Raw genomic sequence first — 20,900 nt, forward strand, 5'->3', positions numbered from 1 at the left:
TAACAAAAGCACTTGCTTTGGGGGTACCAAAGGTTCACAAATGAAGCTTACAGAAATAATTCGTGTCTTCTTTGGTGGTAAAGGAAGAGGCAGGTTAGATGACTTTCGATTTATGGCGGCCTCTATGGCAATCATTTCCTGTTCATACATTTTCTTGATCTTGCAGCATTCCACAAGCATAAAGTGGGGCAGGGTCCTGTTTATTACACAATTCCGAATATACTACAGTGGCAAGAAAGAGGAAGATATAAGTTTCCATGCAAACATTTAAATCTATAGAATAAAATTAAGCTGAACAACACTATAACAAATGTGCTGTGAAAGTATATCTTAAACAAGTAAATATCAAGAATATGAGAATTTAAAATCACAATACAAAAAATAGTTACCATTAATTCAACACCTAAGTACTTAAGAACTTAGCTAAACAGACATGTCACTCTGTCACCCTGGACAGAATGCAGTGGCGTCATCATAGCTCACTGGAACTTCAAACTCCTGGGCTCAAGTGATCCTCCTGCCTCAGCCTCCCAAGTAGCTGGGACCACAGGTGCGTGCCATGACACCTGGCTAATTTTTCTATTTTTAGTAGAGATAAGATCTCACTCTTGCTGGTCTTGAACTCCTGAGCTCAAGCAATCCTCCTGTCTTGGCTTCCCAGAGTGCTAGGATTATAGGCATTAGCCACAGCACCCAGCCTAGACACACGTGTTTCGTGAGTTATAGCTCACCTTCATAACACTCTGCAAGAAAGATTATCCCCTCATTTAACAAATTAAAAAAATGAAACCCAGAAGAGTTAAATTATACACCTAGTATCTGAAAAGACCTGGATTTAATCCACTTTTCTGACAGCAAAGTCATAATGTAGCCAGTCAGCCAGAAAAGATGAATATGTGGTTCACATGTGTCAGATTCACATTTTTCTACAACTCCCTGATGTGGCCCCTTTACAGGACAGAGCTCTAGGCAAGTGTTAGCAACCGTCTCCCCAGCAAAAACCTACTGGCCATCCCAGGATAATGTTCTGCTTTATTTCCATGAAACCAGGATGGCTGTCTAGAGGCATATAAGAAAAGGGGTGATTATTCATATTATCAAAGATTCCTAACAAACTGAAGAGGAATCCAATGTATTTCTCAGAAGAATAAATTTCCTATATAGATCCAAAGTGTGATTCAATGTATTGTAATTCAATTCAGAACCATTAAAAATAAATTTTTCAAATAAAAAAACATTTCCAGATTGGCCTCACAGTGGGAGTTATATGATATTACGATAAATATATTCACTCAAAAATTTTTCACTATGAAAGATCCATTTCCCTCACATTCCTTTGCCTACATTATATATTTTCTCTTTTTTGTATTTCTTTGTATTAACAAAAAATGGTAACTGCTGGTAAAATATACATTTCTCTTACTAAGGTAAAAAGAAATGTTAAATTACAAAACAAGGCTACTCAAATGATGGCAGAATATGAAGAGAAGTCAGTACTTCTATGTTGACCACAATGTACTTTTCATCTTCCTTTTTATGGGCCAGAGTTCAACTGCTTACTGTCAGAATACCACAGGCTCTCAAAGCTGTGCATACAAGTTGTAACTGCTCCTAGGCCTTCTATCTAGTAAGGCACAAAAATTAAGGGTCACATCAGAAACCTGAAAAGAGGTGTAAAATCCCATTACACCTGCTAATAAGTCACAGCTCCTTATTCTCAAACAGACATCACTTTATACTTGACATGCATGTATCCCTCTCGTTTAAAAAAAATACATTAAAACAATAACATCCCCAAACCACAGGATTAAAATCCTGTTACTATTGACCAGCAATTTGGCATTTCTCCTAATATTCCTTATATAATGACTACTTTTTAGTCTCTAAATATAATTTCAACAAAAATAGCTTCAAAATTCTTTGAAGGCAAAGCCAAGGACCTATCGTTTAAACAGAATAAATACTTTGTGGGGAAAGAGCTGTTGCACTGTACGTATATTTAAACTCTACTTTATTCCAAAAATAATCTAAGGCAATTCAGTGCCATGCATAAAGCACATACTCAAAAAATTCATAATTAGGCCAGGCGCGGTGGCTCACGCCTGTAATCCTAAGCACTCTGGGAGTACTTAGGCAGGCATATTGTTTGAACTCAGGAGTTCGAGACCAGCCTAAGCAAGAGTGAGACCCCATCTCTATTAAAAAAAAAATTGAAAGAAATTAGCTGGACAACTAAAAATACATAGAAAAAAAAAATTAGCCGGGCATGGTGGCGCATGCCTGTAGTCCCAGCTACTCAGGAGGCTGAGGCGGTAGGATTGCTTGAGCCCAGGAGTTTGAGGTTGCTGTGAGCTAGGCTGATGCCACGGCACTCTGGCCCGGGCAACAGAGTGAGACTCTGTCTCCAAAAAAAAAAAAATTCATAGTTAAATGAAAATAAATAAATATCTTAAAGACTAAGAAAAGCTTTTGAGAGTAGTCAGACTTAATGGCTTACAAAATTCCTATCATACATGTAAATAACAAAAAAGGGGCAAGGGAGATTATGCACGTAAATATTAAAGACTGAAATTGAAAAGTTTTCTAATTCATAACGAAAATTTAAAATATTACTTTATGTAACTAACTGAAAACCACATATAAGTATTTATACAATTCAATGAATGACCACTTAGTCAACTTTTTTTGATATTTTACTTCCCCTAGAAAATCTCATACTTAAACCATATATTTATTTAACAAAATAGTAGGCAGCTCTAACAAATTGTGGTAAGAATTCACACTACAGGAAAATAATTATAACATTAACTGAAACACTCAAGAAAAAAAGCAGAATGCAAACACACATATTTGTGTGTATAATCATTATGCTAAAAATATGTACAACTGCAAAAAGAAATGACAAAAACATGCCAAAATGTTAACAATGATTATTTCAGAGTAAGTATGATTATGGATATTTACTACTAAATTCTGTATAATTTTCTGTAGGTTCCAAATGTTCCACCATGGGCATGCCTTTTTTTTTAATTGGAAATAAAAAAATGCATACCCATATAATTTTCTAGTAAACAGACAGTTAATACACATACCTGGAACTGAATTAGCGGGTGATCGCCAAATACATATTCAACTCTTCCACTGACTTGCAATACATAATCATAGGGGCTAGCTTCATCTTCCTTTCCATGAACAGTCAAACGTTTCTGTATTGCCAATTCATTTATTTTGATAGGATTCATGTTAGGAGATACGTGAAAGCTAAACACATCCTAAAACGGGAGAGGGGGGCAGAAAAAAATAGCAAAGTTTATATTTGTGCTAAAAAATCAGTTACGATGATTATGTAATAATGTGTACAAATGTACATATTAACATATATACATCCCTTTACATTTTATATTCCAGAACATTTTTCTATATTCTGTGTCCATATAAAATTCGTTAAAATTTCTGATAATTTTAAAGTCATCTTACTATATTCATAGTGCCGTTATCGCCCACAGGTAAGATTAATATTTAATTAATGTTACCATCAGGTAGTATATCACATGCATTTTCCAGTGAACAGCTTTCTTTAAAAAGTCACATAACCTATAGCTATTCAAATTTAGTCTACATTTTTAAAAAATACATTTTTACCACCAGTAAAAAGAGATTCATACTTTATACCAATTAAACCATAATTTAATGAATTGTGCCCAATTTTACAGACATGAAAACGGAAATATACAGAAATTTTAATCAATAAAAAATGAAGATATAGTTGAGATAGGACATTACCAAATCTGTTCATCATAAAACCCAGTGGTACAGATAACACCCGAATCCCCTTGTAATCTAGCGAGGTAATCTGCCACCATATGATCATATTCCGAAGATATGAGAAACTCCTTATCACACAAAGCAGCCAACTGCTACTCTGGGCAACTGATTGCTAGAAAATTCTGTATACAGACTTGACATCAATTTTGCAAATTTTCCATTAAATTAATTTAAACCACCTCCCTTTTCCACAAAGTACCTTAAATTCAAACTTTTTGAACCTTAACTTAGTATTTCACATCTATTTTCTCCATTATTTTTACTTATTCTTCATATTTTCTATGAGTTGGTGCCCTGCTATAGACTGAATGTTTGTGTCTCCTCCAAATTCATATGTAGAAACCTAATCTCCAATGGCATTTGGAAGTAGGGAGTTTGGGATGTGATTAGGTAGTGAAGGCAGAACCCTCATGAATGCGATTGGTGCCTTTATATGAGACTCCAGAGAACTCCCTCTCCTCTTCTGCCACATAAGGATACAGCAAGAACATAGCCATCTACATACCAGGAAGCAGAACCTCATCACACATGGAATCTGTTGCCACCCTGATCTTGGACTTCCGAGCTTCCAGAACTGTGAGTAATAAATTTCTATTGTTTGTAAGCCACCCAATCTATAGTATTCTGTTACAGCAGCACAAACAGACTAAGACAATAACATATGCATTAAAGCACACAAGTTAGAATGCTAGGAATCATTCTGAGAAGTCCCATGACTCCTCCCCTTTCCTTCTCCATCTCACTTCCCAATAAGATACTAATGATCTCATATCCTAATGGTTTCCAATCCATTACCTTCACTCTATCCCCTGTGAAACTGTGATCCCTAGAATTAACAATAATATATCTGTGAATTGACTTGCTGAGAGCATTGTTCTATAAAATTCAGATACAATAGGTCTGATTGTGTTTAAACTTGCTTCTTAAAAGCCATGTCATAAGCCTGGCTAATACTAACTATGTGGACATCTAAAATTTCTGAAGTTTTTCACAAATTCCTGGCTAGCTTTCCCCCTACCAATCCCAGAAAATCATTTTTTAACCCAAATAGACACCTTGTCACATTTAATCTCATTTTTAGTTTAGTGTTCCTCACAAGCTGCTTTGCATGGACCAGTGTTGGTCATACTCTGCTGATAGTGAAGTGTCCAAATGGGAACTTTATAGAAGTGGGATGGGAAAAGGAAGAATGCATATATAATGGAGTATGATGCCAGCAGTCTTACTCTGAGATTGCGAAATTCTTATTTTTTGGTGGTAAAGTGTTTATTAATTTATTAAAAACTACTGGTAAAAAATTACGGTTTGTGATTTTTTTTAATGTTCTTATATAGTCAAATAAAAACCTATAAATTCTATGGGACTTAACACATTTTTTTAAATAACTTAATTTTACTGGTCTATATACAACCAAAAGTCTAGAAATTGTTGGTTTAACCCTTGAGGAAATGTTTAACCTAAAGAAAAGGAGACTAGGGAGATACATAATTGCTATGTTTCAACTATCTGAATATCTGGCATGTACAAGGAAGAGAAGATTGCATTGATACTTGTCCAGAACTATATAGAAAACTGTATCGAGATGGGCAGAAGTCATAGAAGGCGGGCTTGAATTTAAAATTTTTTAAATTCCAAATTGAAATGTGTGTTTGCCTACAGCTTAAACATGCTGCTTCAGGAAGAAGAGCACTCCCCCTAGCACTTGATTTATGTAGGCAAAGACACAAGATATGAGGGACTAAAAAAATAATTATTATATTATGTAAAGAGTACAACTAAAGGATCTCTAAACTCCTTTCAACTTTAAATTCTATGACTGCCTGGAATCTAGTAAGATTTTACCATATCTCCATCTCTCTCCTATGTTCAAAACACTTCCTTTCACACATACTTTGTTACAAGAATGATTACATTAACATTTGTGCATCCATTTGGGATCTGACCCACCTGTAATGAAATTCAGACTGACCTAGATGGGCAATTTATTTTGATCCAGTGTTTTCAAATTGAATTCTAATCACTTTTCAACAGTAAACTCCCCTATTTCACCTCTCAACCTTGCAGAATCCCCTAAAATAGTATTTTAAATTTGATCCTGACATTTTACAATACTCAAATCCTGACTTAAATTGAACTTTAGTCACAACATTCTCAGGATAGAATGATAAATGGTGTATTTCCCTAAACAAGCTTTATTTTATTTATTTTTATTTATTTATTTATTTTTTTGAGACAGAGTCTCGCTTTGTTGCCCAGGCTAGAGTGAGTGCCGTGGCGTCAGCCTAGCTCACAGCAACCTCAAACTCCTCAGCTTAAGCGATTCTACTGCCTCAGCCTCCCGAGTTGCTGGGACTACAGGCATGTGCCACCATGCCCAGCTAATTTTTTGTATATATATTTTTAGCTGTCCATATAATTTCTTTCTATTTTTAGTAGAGACAGGGTCTCGCTCTTGCTCAGGCTGGTCTCGAACTCCTGACCTCGAGCGATCCACCTGCCCTGGCCTCCCAGAGTGCTAGGATTACAGGCGTGAGCCACCGTGCCCGGCCTAAACAAGCTTTCTTAACTAGAGAAAATGCCTAAAGACAGGATCTTTTTTTCACTTGTCCTAACAAATACTTATTAACATGTCTAAAAGGAGGCAAAACCTGCTAAAACCAGAAACACCTGGATAAACTCCTGGCTCTACCACTGACCAGCTATGAGGCCTAGCACAAAACACTAAACTACTCTTCTAGGCCGGGCAAGCTTGCTCATGCCTGTAATCCCAGCACTCTGGGAGGCCAAGGCGAGAGGATCACTTGAGCCCAGGAGTTTTAAGACCAGCCTGGGCAACACAGCAAAACCCCACCTCTACAAAAAAAAATTTTTTAAATTAGCATGGTGGTGCACTCCTGGAGTCCTAGCTACTGGGGAAGCTGAGGTAGGAGGATCGTTCGAGCCCAGGAGTTCAAGGCTGCAGTGTGCTGTGATGTAGCCAGTGCACTGCAGCCTGGGTAATAGAGCAAGACCTCACCTCTAAAAATAAAATAAACTTGTCTTCCTTTCAGTTTCTTCACTGTAAAATGGGGGAAAAGAAAACAACACTTTCTAGGGTTGGTGTGGAGAATGTATGAAATAGCTCCTGGCACAGTAGAAGTGCTCAATACAGAAGAGCTTCTGTTAATGGTGGCTGTCACTGCTCTGGTTATCACAGTAATTCAAGAACAAAACATCCTTGAATTCCTACCTTAATCTAACGCCACACCCTAGATGACAGAATGACCATATCTGACACAAAGGCAGTAGCATAATATAGTTTGTATAATTGCTGTGAGCATTTAAAAATGGATTAGCTATATGTACATTCTATTATAATGTCTAATTCCTTACCACCACTTAATTCACATATTCACAGAATGCAAATGTGAGAATATGGGGGAAAAAAGAGAACATTTTGATCAAGCTTTTTTTTTCATTTCTGTAGATTAAAAAAAATTACATGAGAAAAAAATATTTGCAATGAAGAACACTACCTAGACCAACAGTTGGCAGGCAAACTTTTTCTATAAAGGACAAGGCTTTGCTGAAAACATACAAGTCTACGTTGCATATTCTTTTTTTTTTTGCTTATTTTTGTAAACATGCCTTTACAATTCTTTAAATGCCTTTAAATGCCAATTCTTTTTACATGCCTTTAAAAAATGTAAAAACCAATTAAACAGTACAGTTTGCCAGCCCTATTCTAAACTACCATTCCATTGCCTTAAGAAATCATGTATGTATAAAGGGTGTCACTTTAGACTGTTATACATAATTCTAAATATCTTTCTACCTTAAATTCTTTTGAAACTGTGCTTTATAATAGTGTTTGCTAGGCAAGCAAAAAACACTTCCAAGAATGGAGTTGCATTCAGGTAAAAGTAAGAGATTTATCACAAAATATAATCCTACCTGACTGTTTTCAAAATGAACAGCTACAATGAGCTTTCCTCCATAAAGTTTATCTTCTGAGTATTCAAAGATGGATGGTTCATGTTCTGGTGGGTATGTTTGTTTTAGCCAGTCCATCCAAGACAATCCAACAAGTGACCGAATTTTTTCCTCACTGAATGTGCGCATTTTCCTCCGAAATTCGTTCACTTCAGGATCCTTCAAGGCATCAAATTCATGCAGACCTAAACACATTTTCAAAGACGTCATTTTCCAAAACTAACAATAATAAAAGAGAATATAAAATACATTCCACAAAACTTAGATGTTTGGTGTTTATCAAGTAGACAAAACTGGGGAAGAAAATATCATACAAGATATGAAAAATAACCCAGATAAAATATTAAATCTCACGTAGAGAAGACAAACATAGAATTGAATTTCTAAATAATATAAACTCAAAACTTCATAAAGAAATGCAGTTTGGTTACCAGTTTTATAAAGATAATCACTGAAATTCACAATACATGTTTTAAAAACATGTATAAAAGATCCACTTTATTTAACCAAGTAAAGCACATTTAAAATATCTTTGAGAAAGGGCCGGGCGCGGTGGCTCATGCCTGTTATCCTAGCACTCTTAGGAGGCCGAGGCGGGAGTATTGCTCAAGGTCAGGAGTTCCAGACCAGCCTGAGCAAGAGCAAGACCCCATCTCTACTAAAAAATAGAAAGAAATTATCTGGACAACTAAAAATACATATAGAAAAAATTAGCTGGGCATGGTGGCACATGCCTGTAGTCCCAGCTACTCAGGAGGCTGAGGCAGAAGGATTGCTTGAGCCCAGGAGTTTGAGGTTGCTGTGAGCGAGGCTGACGCCACGGCACTCTAGCCTGGGGAACAGAGCAAGACTCTGTCTCAAAAAAAACAACAACAGAAAAAGAAAATATCTGAGAAAGGCTAAGAATCTGAAAACTTCCAATACTGTATTAGAAGAAACCTAAAACTGAAGTTATTATTCAACTTAAAATGTGGTAACCTATGGGGATGGCTACGCATACGTAATTGCAGAGGGTATAGGGGAAATCTTACACCTTCCTCTCAATTTTGATATGAACCTAAAGCTGCTCTAAAAGATAAAATCTATTAAAAAAAAAACTTGGTAAACAAATTTTATGGATTGAGTTTTCCATTCATTGTGATTTTTCAATGGTTATAGTATTAATGTATTATATTAATTAGTCAAAAATCCCATAAACATAAAATTATTCTTTATTGTACAGTTGACCATTTAACAACACAGGGGTTAGGGGCACTGACCTCCACACAGTCAAAATGTGCATATAACTTTTCATTCCCCAAATACTTAACTACTAATAGCCTACTGTTAACCAGAAGCTTTACCAATAACACAGTCAGTTAACACATATTTTCTGATTTACATGTATTATATGCTGTATTCTTCAAATAAAGCTAAAGAGAATGTTATTAAGGAAATCATGAGTAAGGGAAAATATATTTACTACTCATTAAGTAAAAGTGGATCATCACAAAGGTCTTCATCCTTGTCTTTATGTTGAGTATACTGAGGAAGAAGTATACTCCTTCCTCAGTATACTGAGGAAGTATACTGAGGAGTTGGTCTTGCTGTGTCAGAAGTGGCAGAAGCAGAAGAGATGGAGGTGGTGGAAAGGGAGGCAGGAGAGGCAAGCACACTCGATATAAATTTACAAAAATATGTCATAATTTCTGCCTTTTTCACTTTTTCATTTGTGTAAAAATGTTTCTATATATTACCAATCCTTTTTCCAACATTTGCTTTAGTTTCAGTGCCCATATCATAGAAGGGTCCATGATGTAACAGAAGTCAAAAGAGGTCTTAAATAATTGGAACTCTTGTGTCAGCTTGTCTAACATCAATTTGTTTCCCAGCATTGCTTCTTCCTTATTGTCTGGCATTGGTTCAGAAGCGGTCATTTCCATCAAATCATCTTCTGTTAATTCCTCTCTGGTGTGGTGTCTATTAGTTCTTTAATTCCTCCAAGATCCGTATCTTGAAACCTTTACCTCCCACTTTTTTTTGCCATATCTACAATCCCTTTCACGATTTCCTTGATTGGCTTTGTAACATAAATCCTGTTAAGTTATGCACACCTGGACAGTTTTCTCCAGCCGGAATTTATTTTGGGTGGCTTGACGGATTTCACAGCTTTTTCTATAATAAGGATGGCATCTTCAATGATGTAATCCTTCCAGACTTTCATGATGTTCAGGGTTCTCTTTCAGAGTGTTGACAATCCTTTCCACAGAGTACCATGTGTAATGAGCCTTAAAGGTCCTTATGACTCCCTGATCCAGACTTTGAATTAAAGATGTTGTGTTTGGGGGCAAGTACACAACTTTGATACCCTTGTGTGGAACTCATGGGGTCTAGGGTGGCCAGGGGCATTGCCCAATATCAAAAGAATTTTAAAAGGCAGACCCTTGCTGGCAAAGTACTTCCTGACTTTAAGGACAAAGCATCAATAGGACCAAGCAGAAAAAGGGTTCTCATTGTTCAGGTCTACTTCCTGTACAACCTAAAGACTGGCAGCTGGTGTTTAGCTTTTCCCTTCAAGGCTTGACGGTTGGCAGATTTATGGATAAGGCCAATCTTGATCATAAACCAGACTACATTTGCATAAAACAGTATTGAGTCTATCCCTTCCTACCTTAAATCCTGGTCCTTGCTTCTCTTCCTTCCTAATAATTGTCCTTTGTGGCATTTTCTCCAGAATAGGGCACTTCTGTCTGCATTAAAAAACTCATTCAAGCACATATCCTTTCTCCTCTATGATTTTCTGAATGGCACCAGGAAGCTCATCTGCTGCCTCTTGGTCAGCAGAAGCTACATTTCCTGTTACCTTGACATTTTTTAAGTCGAGTCTCTTTAGAAAATTACCAAACCATCCTTGCTAACATTAAATTCTCCGGCATTTGATCTTTCATCTTCCTTTTGCTTTAAGTTGTCATATAATGACTTCACTTTTTCTGAAATCATATTAGAATCCAAAGGTGTGCCTTTCTTACAGGAGTACTGCAGCCACAAAAAAAGCTGCATTATCAATATGAGATAATAAAAAGGTATATCACAAAAAAAAAAAGCAAAGTTTTCACACCTGCTGGCACAGCTGTAGCAACAGCTTCATAAATTTCCTTCTCTTTTTTTTACAATGGTCCTTATGCTGGATTCATTTAAAATGAAATTGAAATGATGGGCAACCACAGCTGCAGACCTCAAGCTACAGTACATATCAAGCAATCCAACTTAATTTTTTTTTAAGAGATTGGGTCTGGCTATGTAGCCCAGGCTGGAGTATAGTCTCTATTTACAAGCACAATCATGGCATACTCGTGCCTCAAACTCCTGGTCTCAAGACATCCTCACGCCTCAGCCCACTGAGTAGCTGGGACTACAGATGCATGCCACCATACCAAATGGCAATTTAACTTTTCCTTATAATGCCATGACTTTGCTCTGCTTCTCAGAAGCACTTCCAGCATCACAAGTGGCACTTTGTATGGGTTCCATGGTGCTATTTAGGGTTGACAGTATTGCATTAAACATTATCATGTTACTCCCTTACTTAAATACTTTCAGTAGCTTCCCACTTAGAAGTAAATCTCTACTTTTTACAAGGCCTGGGTAGTTCTGCATGCTCTGAAGCTGTTTGTCTCTCCAGTCTTCCCTACTTTTCCACCTGTCCCCTTAAACTAACCATAATCAATTTCTTTTATTCTTTGAATAGGCCATTCTTCACACACCCATTCCTTTTGCCTTTTCCTTTCTCCAACTTCCTTCACCTGCCAAACTCCTAATCAGCAATGAAGGCTCAGTTTAGCTACATATCCTCTGAGAGGCCATCCCTGACTCACAAAAGTTGATATAAGGTGACCTTCGGTTTTATTTTCTTTTTAATCAACAAATAATAATTGTATATCTTTAAGAGGTAAAATGTAATGCTTCAATACATGTATATATGGAGGAATGATCAAATAAAGCTAATTAGCATATCCATCACCTCAAATATTTATTATTTCTTTGTGGTGAGAACATTTAAAAATCCTGTCTTATAGCTATTTTGAAATATACAATATTAACTATAGTCACCTTGCTATGCAACAGAACACCAGAATTTACTCCTCACTGAAACTTTGTACCCACTGACCAATTTCTCTCCTTTCCCAGTCCACCACCACACCCCCACCCCTTGCTCTGCCTCCGGCAACCACCATTCTACTCTCTACTTCTTTCAGGTTGACTATTTTAGTTTCCACATATAAGTAAGATCATATAGTATTTGAAGGTGAACTTCCGTGACTTAGCATAGCAGTTCATACATTGCACTGTATGTTTACTGATCCATATTTCCCACCAGACTGTTAGCTCCAAGCAAAGATCACATCACCCAAGGTCACTGTTATATATAATTTCAAGTATAAACATTCAACATAATTACTGTTGAACTGCAATCACTACTGTTCTGATAATATTTTTCAATATATTATAAATAAAGGACTGTTTGTATAACTGTTGGAATCACCTGAAAAATACAGATTTCCTTAATTCATCCCAGACTCACTGAATCCTAATCTCTGAGAATCTTCGTTTTAAGAAACTTATACAGCCTGAATTTGGGAACCACTGCAAAGTCCTCTTAAAAACAGAAACTTTGCCATAAATTTAAAAAACTTAGGCTAAGTAATTTAATTTTAAACCTAGTTAATTTCCTACATGCCTTCTTATAAGAAGATGATAGCAAAGCTTAAATTTTCAGTAAGATAAGACTACTACATACTTTATAGTCAATTATAATTTTTATATTTAAAAAGCATTGAATAGACAATTTATTCATACTAAAGATACTGTTAAAATCCTACAGACTCGGTTGGTCCAAGTGCAGTGGTGTTTACAACTAATTGATCACAACCAGTTATAGATTCCTTTGTTCCTTCTCCACTCCCACTGCTCCACTTGACCAGCCTTTTAAAAAAAAAAAAATCCTACAGACTATATATGTCCCTCACTTAAGATATGTCACAGGTTTTGATAAGTCAGGGAAAATAAGGGAATTTTCAAATATTTTTCTCAGGATGCTGACAAAATCCTCTGATTGAAATTATTTTACTTGGTGTTTGAAGAAACTAATGCAGGGGTGGCATGTGCCTTCACTATAGAGAATAACCAGAACCCAAATCTCAGCTATAAAAATAATTATTTGGAATAAATATAGAAAATAAAACCATCAGGCATATCATCTTTCAGGAAAAGGTATTTTTAGCCTGGTCAGAGCAGTCATGTCTGTAAAGGTTCTACTGTTTTCTTTGGAGACAGGAGGTAGCAACCTAGTTCCTAAAGTTAAACTGAAATAATTGTTTATTGTTTTCCCAGTAGGCATGACCTCACCAAGCACTGGCTGTAGCAGTCATCACAGATAAATCAACAACTGCAAAAATTAACTTGACTTGTTAAGTATTAAAAGTGAAATTTTATTCAAAAATATTCAACTTCCTAAATAAGTGCTAACATTTAAATTTGTATATATAATCATAATGTCAGCTTTTCTAGACATGCTGAAAAGTATAATTTATAGACAGTTAAGAACATATAAACTGCTTAATTTATGCAATAAAACATTCCTTATATCTTGACCATTCAAACTGTAGAGCAGATTACATTTTAAAATTTTATACAATAAGCCTTATGATATTGCATGATATATGACACATTATTTATAGAAAGAAAAATTCAACTCTAACATATATCAGACCCCTGTGCTATGGTAGGGCAAAAGTAAGACTGCCAGATTAAAAACAGTATGTTCAATTCAATTTAAATTTTAAATAAACAAAGAATATTTTAAAAACATAAGCATAGCATATCCTATGTAATATTTGGCTCTCCTATATTTTCATTTGCTAAATCTGGCAAGTGTAGGTAGAGGTAATCGAAGCTAATGAATCATGTCTTGGAGATCAAGACCAGAAGAAAGATTAGTAATTGAAGTTTCGGAAAAGTGGTAAATCTCAAAGAGATACCAATGCCCTAAAGCAACTTGGCTCAGTCTGTGGTACTTTTTGGATTATCAAATAGTTTAGCTTCCCTAAACAATCAATGTAGTTCTGGTCTGCTTCCTTCCAACAGCATAAAAATACACAAAAACTATGTATTATCATCCATAAAATAAAAAACAAATGAACAAAGAAAAGTTCTTGAAATACATACAATGTATCTGAAAGAAACACATCAAAATGTTATCAGTGGATATACTTGGCTTAGATGATAAAACTATAAGTGATTTTTTTTACTCTTTCTACTTTTCCATATAGTCTTCAATTTTTTATGGGCATGAAACAAAGGAAAAATTTTTAGTAATGGATGCATACATATTAAACATACATAACAAACAAAAAAACCTTTTTCTAAAGGATAAAAAATTCCATAAAAGGTCAGGAGCGGTGGCTCATGCCTGTAATCCTAGCACTCTGGGAGGCCAAGGTGTGCGGATCGTTTGAGCTCAGGAGTTCAAGACCAGCCTGAGCAAGAGCGAGACCCTGTCTCTACCAAAAAATAGAAAGAAATTATATGGACAGCTAAAAATATATATAGAAAAAATTAGCCAGGCATGGTGGCGCATGCCTGTAGTCCCAGCTACTTGGGAGGCTGAGGCAGTAGGATCACTTGAGCCCAGGAGTTTGAGGTAGGCTAACGCCACGGCACTCTAGCCCGGGCAACAGAGTGACACTCCGTCTCAAAAAAAAAAAAAAAAAAAAAAAAAAAAAATTCCATAAAAATCTTTGTAACTCAAGAAAATAGAAAGGAATGCTTTCTAATGAGGTCATTAATACATTAGAAAAAATTTTGTATGATTTATAATTATAAACTTGTTTAATGGGAAAAAATTATTGCCAAAAATAAACTAGCTATCCTCTGAAGTAATCAAACATTCTAAATTGTCAAAATGTCACATTTAATAAACCAACCAGGTTCTATTCTAATGTACTCAGAGGGAATAGTCCCACAGCGTAATCATGAGCTAGCCTGAACTATATGTCAAGATCAAAGAACAGCATCTTCAAGGGAACAGTACTATTTTATCCTATAAAACTGAATCTGATCAATCCAGGTAACCAATCTAGACCCAAAGTCTTCCAATGGATTTTCTAGTTTTGTATTTAATCTTCAAAGTCCCCTCCTCAATGAGCCCTTGTAATTCCTAATTCAAGTCAGTACCTTCTTTAAAGCCTCTGAGATTCCTAAGATTTCTATAGAAAGAGAGACTCCTCCATGTTCTTAATTTTGTTACAATTTTCCCTGGAATTAATTTGCAAAAATTAACTGCAAGAATTATGGACATTATATAACTTGACTCTCTACTAATTTAACTTCCACTTAAAGAAAATTTCACTTAAAGAGTAAAATTTGTCAATAATATGAATTATTTATGGAAACATCAATTAGCTTAGAGTCTTGGTTGGCATAAAGAGTTGTACATAAAATATGTTCATACTATAGAGGCAGTTCATAAGAAACTGAGCATTATGTTTCTTAGTAAAGGGCCTCTCAAACTATCTGAGGTAAAGGAAAATTTTTTTCTTTCCAGTCTATCAAAGACCAATACTTTTATAAAATAAAAATAAATCATTAGAAAAGAAAAAGACATCCAGACGTAAGCCCTTGGATCCTGTGGCAATATCACATAGCTAGAGGAGTTTCTAAACATTTATTCTAGATTTCTATACTTACCTTATCTCAAACTGGCAAGAATTTACAGACCAGCATTGGCCCATGAACCACACTTTGAAAAATGATGTCAAGAATATACTTGATACATGCTTATACATAAAATAATAAGCATATTAAGAATTCATACTAAGAATTTTTTTAAATTACCTTTTCCTATAAGGACTCCAATCTTTGAGTCTAATTTTTCTCCTGGGTCACAGCTTTTTGTCACTAATTTGAGAACTGGAAGAAAAGGTCTGACATCACAGAGTCTTCGTGTTTCATCTTCAAGCTCCTCATATACAGCAGTTTGATTCACACATGCAAACATATAAGAGTCAATTTCCATAAGGAGGTTAAACATTGGGTAATTGTGAACTTGCTTCCATAACATCTGCAGGAAAAAAATAGTAAGATATTTTCTGGAATGGAAACACTAGCTCAAGTATACAAAGATATATGTACAAGGAAGCTCACTGCAGCACTGTTTGTAAAAATCTAAAACTATGCTGTGTGTAGTGGCTCACGCCTGTAATCCTAGCACTCGGGGAGGCCAAGGCAGGAAGATCGCTTGAGGTCAGGAGTTCAAGACCACCCTGAGAAAGAGCAAGATCCCATCTCTACTAAAAGCAGAAAAACTTAGCCAGGTATGGTGATGCACGCATGTAGTCCCAGCTACTCAGGAGGCTGAGATAGGAGCATCACTTGAGCTCAGCAGTTGGAGGTTGTAGTGAGCTATGATGACACCCCTGTATTCTAGCCCTGGTGACAGAGCGTGACTCTGTCTCCAAAACAAAACAAACAAAAAACTACACACAAACCAAATATTTACCAATAAGGGAAAAATTATACAATATTAAGAAATGAAAATAAATAATAAAAATACATTCTGACATGGAAAAACATCCAAGATATATTAAAGGGTTTTTTTTAAATAGCAAGTTACAAGAAAGTATATATGGTATTATCCCACATTTGTAAAGTAACATAATGGCATAGGGCATGAAAAATACATTATAAACATATTAAAAGCAAATTATCTCTGAAGAGTAAGAAACAATGAGAACCTTAATATTTAACATTTTTGTAAATATAAATAACTTCTAATAAAAAAATTTTTTAAATTTCAAGTATGTATCCTCACCCCCATACAAAATTTAAATTATTTTTGTCCTGCATTCTTTTCTATTCTTCAGGAATATCCTTACTAACATTACCCTATTAAGATAAGCACAAGCTCTCATCATCTCTTCCCATGTCTCTTGGATGAGATATGTAAGAGAGGTTCACTATACAAGCACAAAGAGGGATTACATATTTTGACAACAGCCAATACAAAGAGCTGGAGATAACAGATCTGGAGTAAAAACTGTGGTCAATCCTCAGATTCAATTACATAAACAGGAGAAAGTACAGGCAACAACAAAAAAATAAGTGAACTGAACTTTACCAAAATTAAAAACTTCTTTCTGTCCACACGTTATCAACAAAATAAAAAGGCAACCCAGGGTAGCTACAACAGTAGAAAGAGTGGAGCAAGAGGAAAGGAAAAAAAATCCCTTTGGTTCCAAAAAATCGCCTAAAAAAGAGGAAGGCTTACCAAGCCCTCAAAGCCACCCAGGCAAAGCAGGCACTTTTGGCAAAGAAGGAGCAGAGGAAAGGAAAAAGGCCCAGGTTTCAGTGACTGGAATCATTTCTACATGATTCCTGGTGGCAGCAACTTGACAGGGTGCGTCTCAGATGACTAGAAGTGAAACCTCATGCCTTGGAATTGCCGGATAAACATTCCTTGGTCTTTGTTGTATGCATCCAAAGGATTAATGGAGTGAATTCACTGGCGCAAAAGACCACCGCAAGACTTCGCCTAAACAAAATTTTCAGTGGTGTCTTTGTTAGAGTCACCCCTCAGAGCCTAAAAATGCTACGCAGAGTGCAACCTTATGTGACCTGGAGATTTCCAAACCTGAGTCTGTCTGGGAACTCATCTTGAAACGTGGACAAGCCAAGGTCAAGAATAAGACCATCCCTCTGACAGATAGCACAGTGATTGGAGAGCACCTGGGGAGGTTTGGTGTCATTTGCTTAGAAGACCTCACTCATGAAATTACCTTCCCGGGGAAGTATTTCCAGGAGATCTCATGGTTCTTGCGTCCTTTCCAACTCTCAGTGGCCCACTGTGCTACCAAGAATAAAGTGGGCTTCCTCAAGGAGATGGGCTCACCTGGCTATCAGGGTGAAGGCATTAATCAGCTCATCCACCAGCTAAACTAGACCCAGAATATCTGAAAGCATACTTCATTGGGAACATGTATTTTTGGGTTTCGGAATTATAAAGTATCTTCAGAGAAGATTATTTTCTGCTCTATCTTCAAAAATGAAGGGAAGCGTCAGGGAAAAGACAATAGGTTATGATCATGGCAAGAACCTCTCATTACAATCCAGTTCCAAGGAAAAATTCCAGTGTTTTCCACTTTGGATGCCGCCACCTTTGAAATCAGCACGTGCCATGGAGAAAGGAGTCCTGCTTTGTGAGACCTTCTACCCTGAGGTTAAACATTAGTGAATAAATGGCTCAAGCATGTGTACAAGGATCCCTAAAACTCCCGCAAGAGTGGTCCAAGCCCAAGTGCATACTTGAATCTGGGTATTCCCAGGGCTTTGTTTTGAAAAGACTTGAAATACAATTAGGAAGGAGAATGCAAAAACAAATACTCAGTTGTCTCTTTGAATCCATGTTCCAAGTTTTCAGTGATGGCTTTGAGAGCTCTCAGACTTGGCTGGCGCTAAGGGCATGTGGTGGCTTTTGTATCCTAGCCGCAACTGGTTTAGTCCCTTTCTCTAGTTCAGGATTTGAGAATGAAGGACCACTTTGACAGGTACATGCATATACTCAAAACTTTGTTTACAATTTTAGGGTGTTCATAGACTCTTCTCCCCATGGACCTTTGTACTTCATGTGAGGAAGTTCTGCTTTTCCCAGGATTGGTCACCCAAGCCTTGATCTTGCTAGTCTCTCGTTCCATTGTCTTGTGGAAGACCAAAGCTGACTAAGACAGCTTTCCGCTTCACAGTGGCAGATTATGTTGCCCCTTGCACCATCAAGTCTGGGAAATGCCCACCATTCCTCTCCCTCCCCCTCAGCGTTCAGGATAGAATTTCCTGGTTTCTCTGATGATCATCTTTCTCCTTAAAACCAAGATCAGGAAGGAATGAACAATTTTTATTGGTTTGCCATGGATGAACGTAGCGTTATTTGGCTTTTTAGGCATCTGGCAGGCAGCTTAATTGACCTTTTTCTTGCATATTGTGGACTCCATAAGTATTGCCCTTTGTCCTGCTGGTAATGTAGTAGACCAGCAATAGGCTTTCTGAGGATTTGTTAACCTTAAAGAAGTCAGTCTGATACTGCTTGTGTTTTTTCATCAGTGTTCACTTCTAAGCAGGCCTTCACTTGGTTGCCTCAGCTTGCCATCTGAACAATTGGTGAGGATCTGCCAGGCCTAGGTTAAATTTGGAAATATGCTTGGCCATCGTGTTCCTGGTCCTTTCAGGTCAGCTTTGCTGCAATTTTGGCTCATGGGGCCCTCAAACATAGCTGTGAAATTGAGTTAGAGGTATAAAAGTACTTTAAAATGTGCCAGATTATGAGGTAATTAATTAGGTTGGTTGGCTCCAGAGTTAACCTGCCAGCAATAGACGCTATAGATGTTCCTTTTATATTTTAAAGCATTGTGAAATCAGATTACTTTAAAATGATGTATCACAGACTCATGGGGAAAAAAGCAGTTGTGAGTATGGAAGCCTAAGGCTTAAATCCCAGCTGTCTTATACCAAATATGTTTCCATTCTTGGCTATGAATTGGAACTAATATCCTCTAGTATGTCTGCCTCACGTGGTGGTTAAAAGGATTGAGCAAAATAATAGTATGTAATTTATAATTCTATATAAATAAAAGGTTATCACCAAAAAAAAGAGGCAACCAGCAACATGGAAGAAAATATTTGAAAATCATATATCTGATAAGAGATTAATATCCAGGGCTGGGCCCAGTGGCTCATGCCTGTAATCCCAGCACTTTGAGAGGCTGAGGAGGAGGATTGCTTCAGGCCAGGAATTTGAAATCAGCCTAAGCAACATAGTAAGCCCCATCTCTACAAAAAGAAATGTTTAATAAATATAAATAAATAAAAGATTAATATTCAGAATACATAAAGAACTCCTACAACTCAACAATAAAAAACAACAGGCCGGGCATGGTGGCTCACACCTGTAATCCTAGCAGTCTGGGAGGCCGAGATGGGAGGATTGCTTGAGCTCAGGAGTTTGAGACCAGCCTGAGCAAGAGCGAGACCCCGACTCTACTAAAAATAGAAAGAAATTAGCCAAACAACTAAAAATGGGAAAAAAAATTAGCCGGGCACAATGGCACATGCCTGGAGCCCCAGCTACCCAGGAGGCTGGGGCAGAAGAATCACTTGAGCCCAGGAGTTTGAGGTTGCTGTGAGCCAGGCTGACACCACGGCACTCTAGCCCAGGCAAGAGAGTGAGACTCTGTCTCACACACAAAAAAAAAAATCCAAAAATTGGCAAAGGTCTAGGAAAGATAATTCTCAAACAAAAAACATACAAATGGCCAATAAGCACATGAAAAGATGCTCAACATCATTTATCATTAAGGAGGAAAATGCATGTAAACACCACAAGATACCATTGTACATCCATTAGAATGGCTATTATCAAAAAAATAAATAAAAAACAATACCCAGAAAATAGCAAGTGTTAGCCAGTATGTAGAGAAACTGAAAACCTTGTACACTGCTGGTGGGAATATTAAATAGTGTAGTTACTGTGGAAAACACTGTGGAGGTTCCTCAGAATTACCAGAATTACCATATGATCCAACAATCCCACTTCTAGTTATATACCCAAAAGGAGTGAACGCAGGGATTCAAAGTTATTTGTACCCCAATGTTCAGAATGGCACTATCCACAGTAGCCAAAAGTTGGAAACAACTCAGATGTCCATCAACAGATGAATGGATAAACAAAATATGGTATATACATACAATGGAATATTATTTGGCCTAAAGAGGAGTGAAACTAGGATACATGCTACGATATGGATGAACTTTAAAAATATTATGCTAAGTGAAATAAGCCAGACACAAAAGCATAACTATTTATTGCATGATTCCACTTAAAGTACCAAGACTAGGCAAACTCACAGAGACAGAAACTAGAATACAGTTTATCAGGGACTGGGGTATGGGGAAGTTATTATGGGAACAGAGTTTCTACTTGGGATGATAAAAAATGCTGAAATGGATAGTGGTGATGGTTGCAAAGCATTGTGACTGTACACCTAAAAATGTCTAAATAGTAAATTTTATGTTCTGTA

The 20,900-nt window shown here is 36.6% G+C and overlaps 1 protein-coding gene and 1 pseudogene across 2 annotated transcripts in view; one reads left to right on the forward strand and one right to left on the reverse strand.

The window, feature by feature from the left end:
- PIK3CB (phosphatidylinositol-4,5-bisphosphate 3-kinase catalytic subunit beta) overlaps positions 1-20,900 on the reverse strand; it is a 138,140-nt gene that overhangs the window by 80,624 nt on the left and 36,616 nt on the right. For both annotated transcript variants that reach the window (XM_045539229.1, XM_045539228.1), the window contains exons 4-7: positions 15,670-15,895; positions 7,759-7,982; positions 3,093-3,272; positions 52-222 (exon numbers count right to left, since the gene is read on the reverse strand). In XM_045539229.1, coding sequence (XP_045395185.1) covers positions 52-222; positions 3,093-3,272; positions 7,759-7,982; positions 15,670-15,895 — 801 coding nt within the window. The remainder of the gene's footprint in view (positions 1-51; positions 223-3,092; positions 3,273-7,758; positions 7,983-15,669; positions 15,896-20,900) is intronic.
- Positions 15,929-17,772, forward strand: LOC123643202 (annotated as a pseudogene).

The sequence above is a fragment of the Lemur catta genome, chromosome 1 (assembly GCF_020740605.2).
Source record: "Lemur catta isolate mLemCat1 chromosome 1, mLemCat1.pri, whole genome shotgun sequence".
Lineage (NCBI taxonomy): Eukaryota > Metazoa > Chordata > Mammalia > Primates > Lemuridae > Lemur > Lemur catta.